At 43.5% G+C, this 12,879-nt stretch overlaps 1 protein-coding gene across 11 annotated transcripts in view; it reads right to left on the reverse strand.

Annotated features, from left to right (window-relative positions):
* adgrg6 (adhesion G protein-coupled receptor G6) overlaps positions 1-12,879 on the reverse strand; it is a 131,316-nt gene that overhangs the window by 103,889 nt on the left and 14,548 nt on the right. For 5 of the 11 annotated variants that reach the window (XM_087991123.1, XM_087991115.1, XM_087991116.1 and 2 more), the window contains exons 1-2: positions 8,626-8,833; positions 3,636-3,727 (exon numbers count right to left, since the gene is read on the reverse strand). In XM_087991123.1, the coding sequence (XP_087847249.1) occupies positions 3,636-3,727; positions 8,626-8,771 (238 nt within the window). In that variant the 5' untranslated portion in view covers positions 8,772-8,833. Of the gene's footprint in view, positions 1-3,635; positions 3,728-8,625; positions 8,834-12,879 lie in introns of those variants that run through there. The other 6 variants (XM_087991124.1, XM_087991118.1, XM_087991120.1 and 3 more) reach the window with 3 other exon arrangements.

Raw genomic sequence — 12,879 nt, forward strand, 5'->3', positions numbered from 1 at the left:
TGGAAGCACGAGATTTCAGAGCACTGTTCCTTCATCAGGTAACTAGTGGGGCAGGATTTATAGCAAAAGATCACAGTGTTATGCAATTAAAACGATATAATGAACAAACCTAGATCTTGCATCTTTGAGAATGGGTTGCAGGTTTCGTTTTATTAATATGGAAATCACAGAACTTCTTTGAAGTCACATTCTTGAGATAACCTAAGGGTTTATAAAATAAGTGACATCTCAGCTCAGACAATGTATTAAAGGTGTGAGGTCAGAGTCTGTCTGTATCCCAGTCTTGAGTCAGATTAGTTCTATTTCCAAAGTAGGAATGTTTATAATGTTACATGAATTGACTGCCTGCAGGTTGTGCGCTTTTTGAACAAAAATAGAACGTATATGCAAATACAATTCTGCAAATGCAAATTCACCCCATAGACTTATAGGTGTGTGTGTGCAAGTGAGGGGGGGGAGGGGAGAAGAGGGGGGAAGGGGGGGAGAGACTGTGTGAGTGTGTGCATGTGAGTGTGAGTGTGCATGTGAGTGTATTTGAATGTGTGCATGCTTGGTAGAGTGTGTGCATGAGTGTGACGGAGTATAAGCCTGTGAGAGGGTATGCATATGGGTGTGAGTGTGGGGGGTGTATTTGTGTGTGAATGAGAGAAAGTGTGTGTATCAAAGAGGGTCTGCATGAGTATATGTGGCCAAGTTCGGTACCCATGGAGATGGCCTCAACCAGGACCTTGGGTTCATGTCACACTACAGGTGACCCCACTATACACACACACACTCTTACATACTCACACACTTGCGCAGACTCTCTCTTGTACACACACACATACACCCCCACACTCATATCCACGCGCACACCCTCCCACAGGCTTATCCCCTGTCACACTCATGCACACTCTACCAAGCACACACACATTCAAACACACACTCTCATGACACTCACACTCACACACTCTCTCCCCTCTTCTCTCTCTCTCTCTTTCCCTCACATGCAGACACATACACATATACGTCTATGGAGTGAATTTGCATTTGCAGAATTGTATTTGCAGATACATTCTATTTTTGCTCAAAAAGCACACAACATACAGGCAGTCAATTCATGTAACATTATATAAATTCCTACTTTGGAAACAGAACCAGTCTGACTCAAGACTGGAATGCAGACAGACTCTAACCTCACTTTTAATACATTGTCTGAGCTGCGATGTCACCTATTTTTACAAAACCTGAAGTTATCTCAAGAATGTGAATTAAAAGAAGTTCTGGGATTTACATAGTAATCAACCAAAACCTACAACCCATTCTAAAAGGTGAAAGACTTAACAGCAAACTAGGTTTGTTCAATATATCATTTCAGTTGCATGACACTTTAATCTTTTGCGATAAATTCTGTGTCTTATGATCCTGCTCCACTAGTTACCTGATGAAGGAGCAGCGCTCTGAAAGCTAGTGCTTCCAAATAAACCTGTTGGACTATAACCTGGTGTTGTGTGATTCTTTTTAGCTTTGTCCACCCCAGTCCAACACTGGCACCTCCACATCATGTCTCCTAACAGTGGCAGCACAATAGTCATCCTCAGGCTTGCCTCATCCAACCTGTATCTTTGGAAAACTCCTTTTGTTTCAATCACTCGACCTCTGTCCTCCCCACATTGCTAATTAATCACAACAGTATTTATACATTGAACATTTAATGCCTGAACTTAAATTTTCCATTATACGTTACTAACCCTGAATTTAGAAAATGTAAATTGATGACTTGTAATTACACCCTATCATCAGGGTAGGAACTGCAGTGCCACCACTGGTGGGAGGGCATAATTGTTGCAAGATCCATTATCACCTGGCCATTTGGTCAATTGGTCAGTACCAGCATTTGTGAATCCCCTCCCACTCTTCTTCACCTCAGCCTTCCAGTGTAGCTTTTCTTTTTCCATACATCCAACTTTTCCCGAAATGCATCCATTCATTTTAACTGTGGCATTGAGTTTCACATTGTCTCACACATGTTCTGATAGCACCCCCTTCCACCCGGCTGACTCCGACATGTCTTCACCTCTCCAATACGGAAGGTGGATTGTACAATTCTAAAGTGAGGCTTAGATATATACAGCATGGAAATAGACCCTTTGATCCAACCAGTCCATACTAACCATAATTCCAAACTAAACTAGTCCCACCTGCCTGTGCTTGGCCCATATCCCTCCAAAATTTCTTATTCATGTACTTATCCAAATGTCTTTAAAATATTGCAACTGTACTTGCATCCATCACTTCCTCTAGAAGCTCATTCCACACATGAACCACTCTCTGTTAAAAACAATTGCCCATGTCTTTTTTAAATCTCTCTTCTCTCACCTTAAAAATATAGCCCCTAGTCTTGAAATTCCCCCAACCTAGAGAAATGACATCTGCACTTCACCTTATTTATACCCCCATGGTTTTATAGACCTCTATTAGAATCATAGAATCGAATCCCTACAGTGTGGAAACAGGCCTTTGGCCCAGCCAGCCAACGCTGACCCTCCAAAGAGTATCCCACCCAGACCCATTCCCTGAACCTATACTGTACATTTATCCCTGACTAATGCACCTAACCTACACATCCCTGAGCAGTACAGCCAATTTAGCATGGCCAATTCACCTAATCTGCACATCTTTGGAATGTGGGGGGAAACCGAAGCACCCAGAGGAAAATCACACAGACACAGAAAGAATGTGTAAACTCTGCACATAAAGTCATCCGAGGCTGGAATCGAACCCTGGGTGCCTGGTGCTGTTAGGCAGCAATGCTAACCACTGAGCCACCATACCATCGCAGCAAGTGAGGTTAGGTCACCCCTCAACATCCTACACTCGAGTGAAAGAAGTCCCAGCCTATCCAGCCTCTCCTTGTAACTCAAACCCTCCATTCCCAGCAACATCTTGTTAAATCTTTTCTGAACCCTCTCCAGCTGAAGAATATCCATCCTGTAACAGGGTGACCAGACATAGACACAGTTCTCCAAAAAAGGCCTCATTAACACCCTGGACAACCTCAACATGACTTCCCAACTCCTACACACAGAGGTCTGAGCAATGAAGATGACCCTGCTGAACTCCTGCTTACGTGAAGTTGAAATGTGTTTCCAACTTTCAATCCAAGCACGCATGGCCCACCCCACCCCACACCCTCTACTAACCCTGCTACACCGATAGGTCTTATGTATAAAGTTACGGAAATCTAAACAAAAAATAAACAAATAACTGTGGGGATGCTGGAAATCTAAAACAGAAACAGAAATTGCTGAAGAAACCCATCATAGAAGGATCACTGGGCTCAAAACATTAACTCATTTTCTTTCTCCAGAGATGTTGCCAGACCTTCTCCAGCAATTTCTGTTTTTAGTGACAGGAAACTTGTTCACTTCAAGTAGGTGGATTAATGGAGCAATCAGAGATGGAATGCCTCCAAAGTCTTTACCAATTCACTCTCTAATATCACCAACAGCAGGTTTGGACTATTAATGCTCAATGTTCAAAATAACCAAAAGCGAAGTTTTAACTCAATTTTAAAAAACATCGTCTGTGAAATAAAACAGAATTAAAAATGGAATGACGTTTTCCATCTTGTTCTGGGAAGGGGATATGCTTACCTGTGCAATCGAGACAGATTGTGAAAATAGCCAAATGGCAGAGAAAGTTCCAGAAGCTCCAACCTTGGTGAAAGCGCCACCTGCTGGACATCCTGCAAGAGAAGAAACAAGCCCGTGGGCAAAGATGAACAAGAATAAGTTTTCAGAGAAATGTCTGGCTCCCATTTGATGTGGCTGTGGCTGTTACACTCACAGCTGAATGAGGCAAAATATTCTCCCACTGCTTAATTACAAAGATTCGATAATTATACAATTTGCTTCAACAATATTCTGAGGCTCGGAACACCCAGAGGGTGCACCAGCTGCTCCTCCATGACTTTTCCAGAAAATGGGACAGCCACCACACCCCTGGGATGGATTGGTAACAGTTCCAAGACAGCGCCTACTCAATTTATTCTTCAATGCTTGAGCTAAAAGCAAACAGGGTGAATCTACACCCCCTTCACCGTCCCAAGCTGCTGGGAATTAAACCTAACTAGCTTCTTTACATGATGTAGACTTCAATCTCATTGAGGTCAGATTGGGTAGGGATGGGGTTAACCTTTCATAAAAGATGTCAATGAAACCTGGACAGGCTTTGGCTTATTTCCTCAAGATTACCCAAAGATTTATTGAATTGATTGAGGTAATTCATGGGAATCTCATAAGAAGGGGATTAAGCAATGTAGGAGTAGTGGTTCAGATAATGAGTTCAAATTTCATCATCTGGGGAAATTAAATTCAGTTAATTAAGTTAAAAAGAAGACCCTGGAATAAAGACCTGGCATCAATGCTGATCTGGCCTACATGTGAATCCAGGCCAACAGCAATATGGTGGACACTATAGTGCCCTCCGAAATGGAGTAAAAACCATTTGTTCTGCATCAAAACACAATAGAAAAGCTACCTGCACCACAAGGACCGCTACAATTCGAGAAGGGGACCACCATCACCTTCTCAAGGGCAAATGGGAATGTCCACAAATGCTAGCCTTTCCAGTGATGCTCACAAAATACAGCATTCACCTCTTTGAATTCTGCAGCACTGAAGCTCAGCCACTATTATCTGCCTGTCTCAAAAACAGGTTCAGGGATCCTTCCTTATCAATGTATCTCACCTCTACACTGGGCTGTACTCCTAGACTTACCCAGCTATGTTTGGGTCAGGGCTGAGGGCCTGTCATCTATTGTGGTTTGGACTTTTTTTATTCACAGAACATAGGCATCAGTGACCAGGCCAACGTTTATTGACCCTCCTTGATTTCTCAGCGGGCACCTAAGTGTTGAACACATTGCTGTGGGTATGGAGTCACATATAGGTCAGATCAGGTAAGGACAGCAGTTTCTTTCCCAAGACGGCATTTGCGATCCAAAAGGTTTTGCCCCCAAATGACCAACAATAGTTCCACAGTCACCATTAGGTTTGTTACTGAATTCAGATTTCACCATCTGTAGTGGTAGGATTTGCGCCCATGGCCCCATAACATTACCTGGGTCTCTTGATTGAGAGTCTCATGAGAACCCAATTGGGGCATCACATCCCCATATGCTTGGAAAAGGGTGAGAGGTGCTGCTCAGGAGGATGGAAAGATGAAGACATGTTGGAGTCACTAACAGAACATGTGGGACTGGGAGAATGTGAGTCTGGCTGAACATGAATTGGACGGATGCTTTAAGGGGAAGCTATGGAAAAGGACTGGAAAATTATGCTTTGACTCCAACTGGATAATGACTCCAGCACCATCTAAATAAATCAGGGATACCTTTAAAACATCTTGCTCAAACATGTTCTGTACAAAGAGGAAATCTAATGTACTGGGATTTCTGAGTCAGTCTTTCAATTTCAATTCAGGAAGGAGCAACTCAAGACTATTATTAGCTTCTTTTCATCACTCTTGTGTTACAACGAGCATTCTGCTTTGAAACAGTTGCCGAGTGGGATTCAAATTGGAATCCTCCATGATGACTTCATTAGGTTCCACTTCAGTGAGAGCACAAGTAAGGAATGCTGCTTCCTGGAGGGTTTTCCCTATTACAAAGACACACTGGTTACAAGGTCTCACTCATCGCTTTCAACAGTAATTACACAGCATAAAACCGGTTATCATGGTTTATTCATAGTTGGGAGTAAATGAAGGTGTATCAATTATAATTGAACAGAAAGTAGATTCATCCTAACTTCAAAAAGATTTCAGTCTAAAATATCTTGGCGCCATGAACAGATTTAACAAAATGAGTCTCTGTACTGAAGGTAAGTGTAGGCTATATGATGATTTGACCGGGGCGGGGGAGGGGAGGGTGTTAAGCTATCAAGACACCACATAGTGTTTTTGTAGATCACTTAGTTCAACTTGAAAGTTTAGGGAGGATCATGTTCCCCCCTACATATTTTGAAGTCACACCCAAACTAAGATCAAAGCTAATCCAGTATTTCCCAGCTTTAAATATAATGTGGACTCAAGTTAGGCATCATCTGTGGACAGAAGTAAAGTTAATGCTTCAGCTGTCGATCTTTCACCAGAGGCTTTCCAAAAAGCTGTCTCAGTAATGGTGACCGTGAGTCTACTATTGATTATCGTAAAAGACCATCTGGTTCACTCATGTCGTTTAGGGAAGGAAATCTGGTCTGGCCTCCACGTGACTCCTCTTCAATGTGGTCCATTCTTAGCTGCTCTCTGAAGCAAGGCCCTCACTTCAAGCGCATTTAGGAATAGGCAACAAATACCTACAGCATCCGAGGAGCAGGAAAATCGACATTTCGGGCCTCATTCATGATGAAGGGCTTTTGCCCGAAACATTGATTTTCCTGCTCCATGGATGCTGCTTGACCTGCTGTGCTTTTAGATTAGATTAGATTAGATTACAGTGTGGAAACAGGCCCTTCGGCCCAACAAGTCCACACCGACCCGCCGAAGCGAAACCCACCCATACCCCTACATTTACCCCTTACCTAACACTATGGGTAATTTAGCATGGCCAATTCACCTGACCTGCACATCTTTGGACTGTGGGAGGAAACCGGAGCACCCGGAGGAAACCCACGCAGACACGGGGAGAATGTGCAAACTCCACACAGTCAGTCGCCTGAGGCGGGAATTGAACCCGGGTCTCTGGCGCTGTGAGGCAGCACCACTCCAATCTTGACTCTGATCTCCAGCATTTGCAGTCCTCACTTTTGCCGAACAAATACCTACACCTACACCCTATCGAAGAAGATAATGTTGCCAAACCTGCTGAGTACTTTGAGAATTGTTTTTGTTGTTATTTCAGATTCCCAATATTTTACATTTGTATTATCATCTATTCCAAGAACTGGAGCACCGTGATTGGCCCAAGTGGTGGAATTGGCAGTGACTTCACTCCTGTGAGAGCTGGGCCAGTTTCAGACTGGGATGGTGATCTCCTAGCACATGGGTCACTTCTGAATGAGCAGTTTATGGATTCAAATCCCAGTCTTAAATACACAGGCTCCTCATGCAGTAGTGAGGAGGTGCTGCACTGTCAGAAGTGCAGTTATTTTGGTGTGATGTTAAGTCAATCTCACATCTGATTGCTGTAAAAGATTCCCCAACTTTCAAAGGGAGGAATGTGCATTGTCCTCAGAGTAGTGAGGGCAGTATGTTGGTTCAGAGGTTAGCATTGCTGCCTCACAGCATCAGGGATCAGACAACCCTCTGTGTGGTGTTTCTGTATTTTCCCTGTGCCTGCGCAGGGTTCTGCTGGGTTGCTCCGGTTTCCTCCCACAATCCAAAGATGTGCCGGTTAGGTGGATTGGCCATGCTGAATTGGCCCATTGTTCACAGGGCATGTTGGCTAGGCAGATTAGCTATGGGAAATGTAAGGTTACGGGGGGTGGACAAATCGTCAGAGGTGTGTTGTGGACTCAATCAGCCGACTCGCCTGCTTTCAAACTGTGGAGATCCTATGATGAAAGAGATGTAACAAAAGCAACTCTGCTGGATGGACTCCTGAGCAGAAAGGACAGTGGCCGAGAGGGAAAAGGGGACTGACTGAATTATCCTCCAGAGAGCTGGCACAGACTCAATGGATCAAATGGCCATCTTCTGTGCTGTAATGACTCTGCGTGACCTCCAGCAATCCCTTTGCGCATACAGAAATGTGAAATGTACACTAGAAGTCTGCTAACATTCATTATAGTACTGTGGCAGTCAGGTACACACACACACACACAATCCGTCAAAACCGTTTGCAAATCCAACCAGACATGTCCAACAAAACCACTGGAATATACCAGACTGAAACACAACAGCAATTCAACAAAACCCCACCAACATACCAAGATAGAACAGCAACCCCCAGATTACAACCCTCCAGAGTCATAGAGATATACAGCACGGAAACAGACCCTTTGCTCCAACTTGTCCAGGCCAACCAGATATCCTAACTTCATCAAGTACCATTTGGCCCAAATCCTCTTCATATCCACATTCAGATGTATTTTAATCCCATCAAACTACAGCATTAGCATGCTTTAATCCATCATATTAGCAAACCAAAAAGAAAAGTAAGTACACTGCAAAACCGTCGATAGTTTTGCAAAGCTCAAAAATATACTAATAACCCCAGCCTATTAGGGTATACAGTAAATTATTCTATCCATGGGCAAATTAAACAAATTTCAATAGTAATGCACAAAGGCACTGTCTTACAACAGTATCATTACCAAAACAATTCATCAATCCACCAAAGCCTGCAAGCACACATACCAATCATAGCAACTACTTTATAATGTAGTACTGAATCACCAGCATATCCTCAACAATATCATAAGACCACAATCTTGGCAAATTTGCAACCAACAAAGCATGCCAGCAAAAAACACCAATTTCATCGGAAAATCCTCTGAAATTCATCCTTTCGTCAGAAAGTATCTCAACATTCATCACAAATTGCACCAATAAACCCAACATCCATTTCAACGACAACTTACAGCAACAATAATAGTGTAATAGAAGTCATTTCTGTGGTTACCAATATAGCACAAGCCCTACCCTTCATCAGTGCTGGTTTGAGGAGCAAGCTCATCGACATGCATTACCAGTTTCACCAGCAGATCCATCCCGAATGAAATATTAGCAACTCTCACTAAAAACGACCATGGTCTTCTGTCTCTGCCACAGGGATATTTCATGAGCATGTCCTGCTGGCTAATAGTTGGGCAGATATGGAAATAAAGAGCTGGGTTCTGTGGAGCAGTGATGATTGACAAAGCCTCGACAGCGCTTTTCACTGACGGAGGGAGGTGTCTGATCACAGGTGAATATTTGAGGCAAAATGTGTCAACAACTTCGCAGGAATGTTGCAAGGTTTATGACTAACCTTTCAACTGACATTCTTCTGCTTTTAATGTTAGGCTCCACCAATAAACATTTTGCCAGGCCCCTAGGCATCGAGCATCATTGTCATAAGTGCATGCTGTTCTCACGTGGCATGCCATCCCTTTATATAAACCCGTGTTTACCTCCAGTACAGAAATATTCAGTATGACATTAAGCAAATGCCTTAAACATTTTCTTGCATTTCTTCAGCTCATTTGACAGACCACCTGAGGAAGGTGAGGGTAGCAGTAGGGAGGTTGGCATGAGTGGACTGTCAATTTCTGTTCTAAGGGGTCATTGGATCTGAAGCATTAACTCTGTTTCTCTCTTCACAGAGAGCTGCCAGAACTGCTGAGTTCCTCCAGCAATTTCTGTTTCTGTTTCTTCTGATTCCTGTGTTGCTGTCGTGATTTTAGAATCCTTAGAGTGCAGAAACAGGCCATTCAGCCCAACATGTCTACAATCGACCCTCCAAAGAGCAATCCACCCAGACCTATTCCCCTACCCTATTACTTTACATTTACCCCTGACTAATGCACTTAACCTACACATCTCTGAACACTATGGGGCAATTTAGCATGGCCAGTTCACCTAACCAGCATACATTTTGGATCGTGGGAGGAAACCAGAGCACATGGAGGAAACCCACGCAGACAAGGGGAGAATGTGCAAACTCCACACAGATAGTCGCCCAAGGTGGGAATCGAACCTGGGTCCCTGGCGCTGTGAGGCAGCAGTGTTAAGCACTGAGCCACCATTCCAACCAACTGGAACCAATTGGATCATGTTGACTGTGAGATCCTTGATTGAGGTTGTTAACCTGGGCCAATCAGAAAAGCCTTTGCAGACCGATATAACCAGGGGATTCAGAATCTCCTGAGTTCAGGGACTGACTCTGAGCTGGCTGGTTACAGCCAGTTTTACTGTGCACATGAAAATAAAGGGTGACTCAGTACCGGGATATTGGCCTCTGAGCAGTTATTTCAGTTGTCCTATACAGTCACAGGCTGCATTAAGTCATTTAGCTGACTCCACATTATTCAAGTCTCTGATCCAATTACATACCCGAGACAGCCCAAGCCTCTTACTCATGAGGAGTGTAGAATCAGCTGTGATTCTGCACAGATCACACTCAAAGGGTTAGGAGCAGCACCATTGAGTTCATTAGGTCTGTTCCACCGTTGAATACAAATCACGGGTTAATCACTTGCCTTTCCGACGTGATTTCTGATGAAGGGCTTTTGCCCGAAACGTCAATTTTCCTGCTCCTCGGTTGCTGCCTGACCTGCTGTGCTTTTCCAGCACTACTCTAATCTAGACCTTGATCTCCAGCAACTGCAGTCCTCACTTTCACCTTGCTGAAGTAACTGCAGTTTATGGAGCAGCTCAGCCAGATCTCTCTGTATCACAGAGTTCTGCTGTCTCTCTCCTTTGAAATAACATGTCTATTGTTCCAAACATCCAATATTTTCTTCTAACTCTGAAGGTGGTCAGCAATGTGATTATGACACATTGATCTCTTTTGCAGTGTTGATTAAGGGATATATTTATGAGCCAAGGCACTGAGGAGCACTCTCTTTTGAAATATAGGGCAATGGGACCATTCCTATCCCCTGATCCAGTCACAGAGGGCCTCAGTTTAATGTTTCAGTGGAAGTTCTGCACCTCCGACAGTGTAGTACCCCACTGGAGAATTAGAGTCATAGAGATGTACAGCATGGAAACAGACCCTTCAGTCCATGCCATCCAGATATCCCAACCCAATCTCATTCCACTTGCCAGCACCTGGCCCATATCTCTCCAAATTCTTCCTATTCATATACCCATCCAAATGCCTCTTAAATGTTGCAATTGTACCAGCCTCCACCACTTCCTCTGGCAGCTCATTCCATACACGTACCACCCTCTGCATGAAAAAGTTGTCCCATAGGTCCCTTTTATATCTTTCCCCTCTCATCCTAAACCTATGCTCTCTAGTTCTGGACTCCCCCACCCCAGGGAAAAGACTTTGTCTATTTATCCTATCCATGCCCCTCATAATTTTGTAAACCTCTAAAAGGTCACCCCTCACCCTCCGACACTCCAGGGAAAACAGCCCCAGCCTGTTCCGCCTCTCCCTATAGCTCAAATCTTCCAACCCTGGCAACATCCTTGTAAATCTTTTCTGAACCCTTTCAAGTTTCACAACATCTTTCCAATTGGAAGGAGACCAGAATTGTACGCAATATTCCAACAGTGGCCCAACCAATGTCCAATTATCAATGTACCAATGTACAATGTAACCTGTACAATTATCCTGATTTTTACATCTCAGGGTCTGAATCTCAGGATCTTACAGCTGAAAGGTACAATTACCACAAACTGACAGTCAGCCATACTCTCTGAGGAAGAGAATTCCACAGACTAGCAATCCTCTAAAGAGAAACATCTCAGTCTTAAATGGGAAACCATTAATTTTTAAACCATGTCCCCTAACTTTAGAGTCCTCCACAAGGGGAAACACCCTCTCAGCATCTACCCTTTCACATCCCCTCAGCATGTTACATGTTTCAATAAATCACTGCTCACTCTTCTAAACTCTAAACTAAAAGACAATCCTGCTCAATTTTTCCTCACATTCTTCCCAGGAATCAGTTGGGTGAATCTTTTCTGAACTGCTACGAATCTTCACAAGTTCATATGATATAGGAGCAGAATTAGGCCATTTGGCCCATCAAGTCTGCTCCGCCATTCCACCATGGCTGATATTAATCCATCAATCTAATTCTATCCTTTCTGTCCAATGAAAAAGTTGAGAGATGACTTAATTGAGACATATAAAATAATCAGAGGGTTCCATAGGGTGGACAGTGAGAGCCTTTTTCTTCAGATGGTGATAACTAACACAAGGGGACATAGCTTTAAATTGAGGGGTGATAGATATAGGACTGATGTCAGAGGTCGTTTCTTTACTCAGAGAGTAGTAGGGGTGTCGAACGGCCTGCCTGCCATTATAGTAGACTCACCAACTTTAAGGGCATTTAAATGGTCATTGAATAGACATAGGGATGAAAAAGGAATCGTGTAGGTTAGATGGGTTTCAGATTGGTTTCACAGGTTGGTGCAATATTGAGGGCTGAAGGGCCTTACTGCGCTGTAATGGTCTATGTTCTATGTTCTCAAGTGAGGATATTAATCTGTGCTTCATATTCCAAAGTGGTCTCATTGAGGACCTGCACAGCTGTAGCAGCCTTTTCCTCCTGTTAGACTCAATTCCCCCCCATAGTAATAACCAACATTCTGTTTCTTTCCTCATCACTATTTGTGCCTGTGAACTAACTTGGTACAGTTCATGTACCAGGACACCCAGATCCTTCTGCACCTTTTTGTTCTGCAGTCTCTCTCCATTTAATTAATAGACTGATTCTCTATCTTCCTGCCAAAGTTTACAAGTTCACATTTCCCCACAGACCTAAGATAACAGTGAATTGTTCTGGGGCATGGATAGGATGAATAGCCAAGGTCTTTTCCCTCGGGTAAAAATTCCTGAAGAAGGGCTCATGCCCGAAACGTCGACTCTCCTGTTCCTTGGATGCTGCCTGACCTGCTGTGCTTTTCCAGCAACACATTTTCAGCTTTTCCCTAGGGTAGGAGAGGTTGAGTCCTTCATGGTAACCTCAATCAGTATGGAACAGCCATTGGAGACTATCCTGAGAGCAGTTGCTCAATACTACCTTCTCCAGCATGATTGAAGATAGACAATAAATGCTAGCCTGGGCCAACAGAGCCCAAATCTTAGAAATTAATTTTTAAAAAGGTAAAAGCTGCCACAGATCTCCATATCTTCCCTTTCATTTGCCAACTTCATTATATCTGCACCCTCTGGTCACTGATACCCCTCTGCCATAGGAACAGTTCCTCCCTGTCTACTCTATCAAACCCACACCT

Source organism: Chiloscyllium plagiosum, unplaced genomic scaffold (genome assembly GCF_037043375.1).
Source record: "Chiloscyllium plagiosum isolate Xiang-an unplaced genomic scaffold, Cpla_swu_hap1 HiC_scaffold_10, whole genome shotgun sequence".
NCBI classification, from domain to species: domain Eukaryota; kingdom Metazoa; phylum Chordata; class Chondrichthyes; order Orectolobiformes; family Hemiscylliidae; genus Chiloscyllium; species Chiloscyllium plagiosum.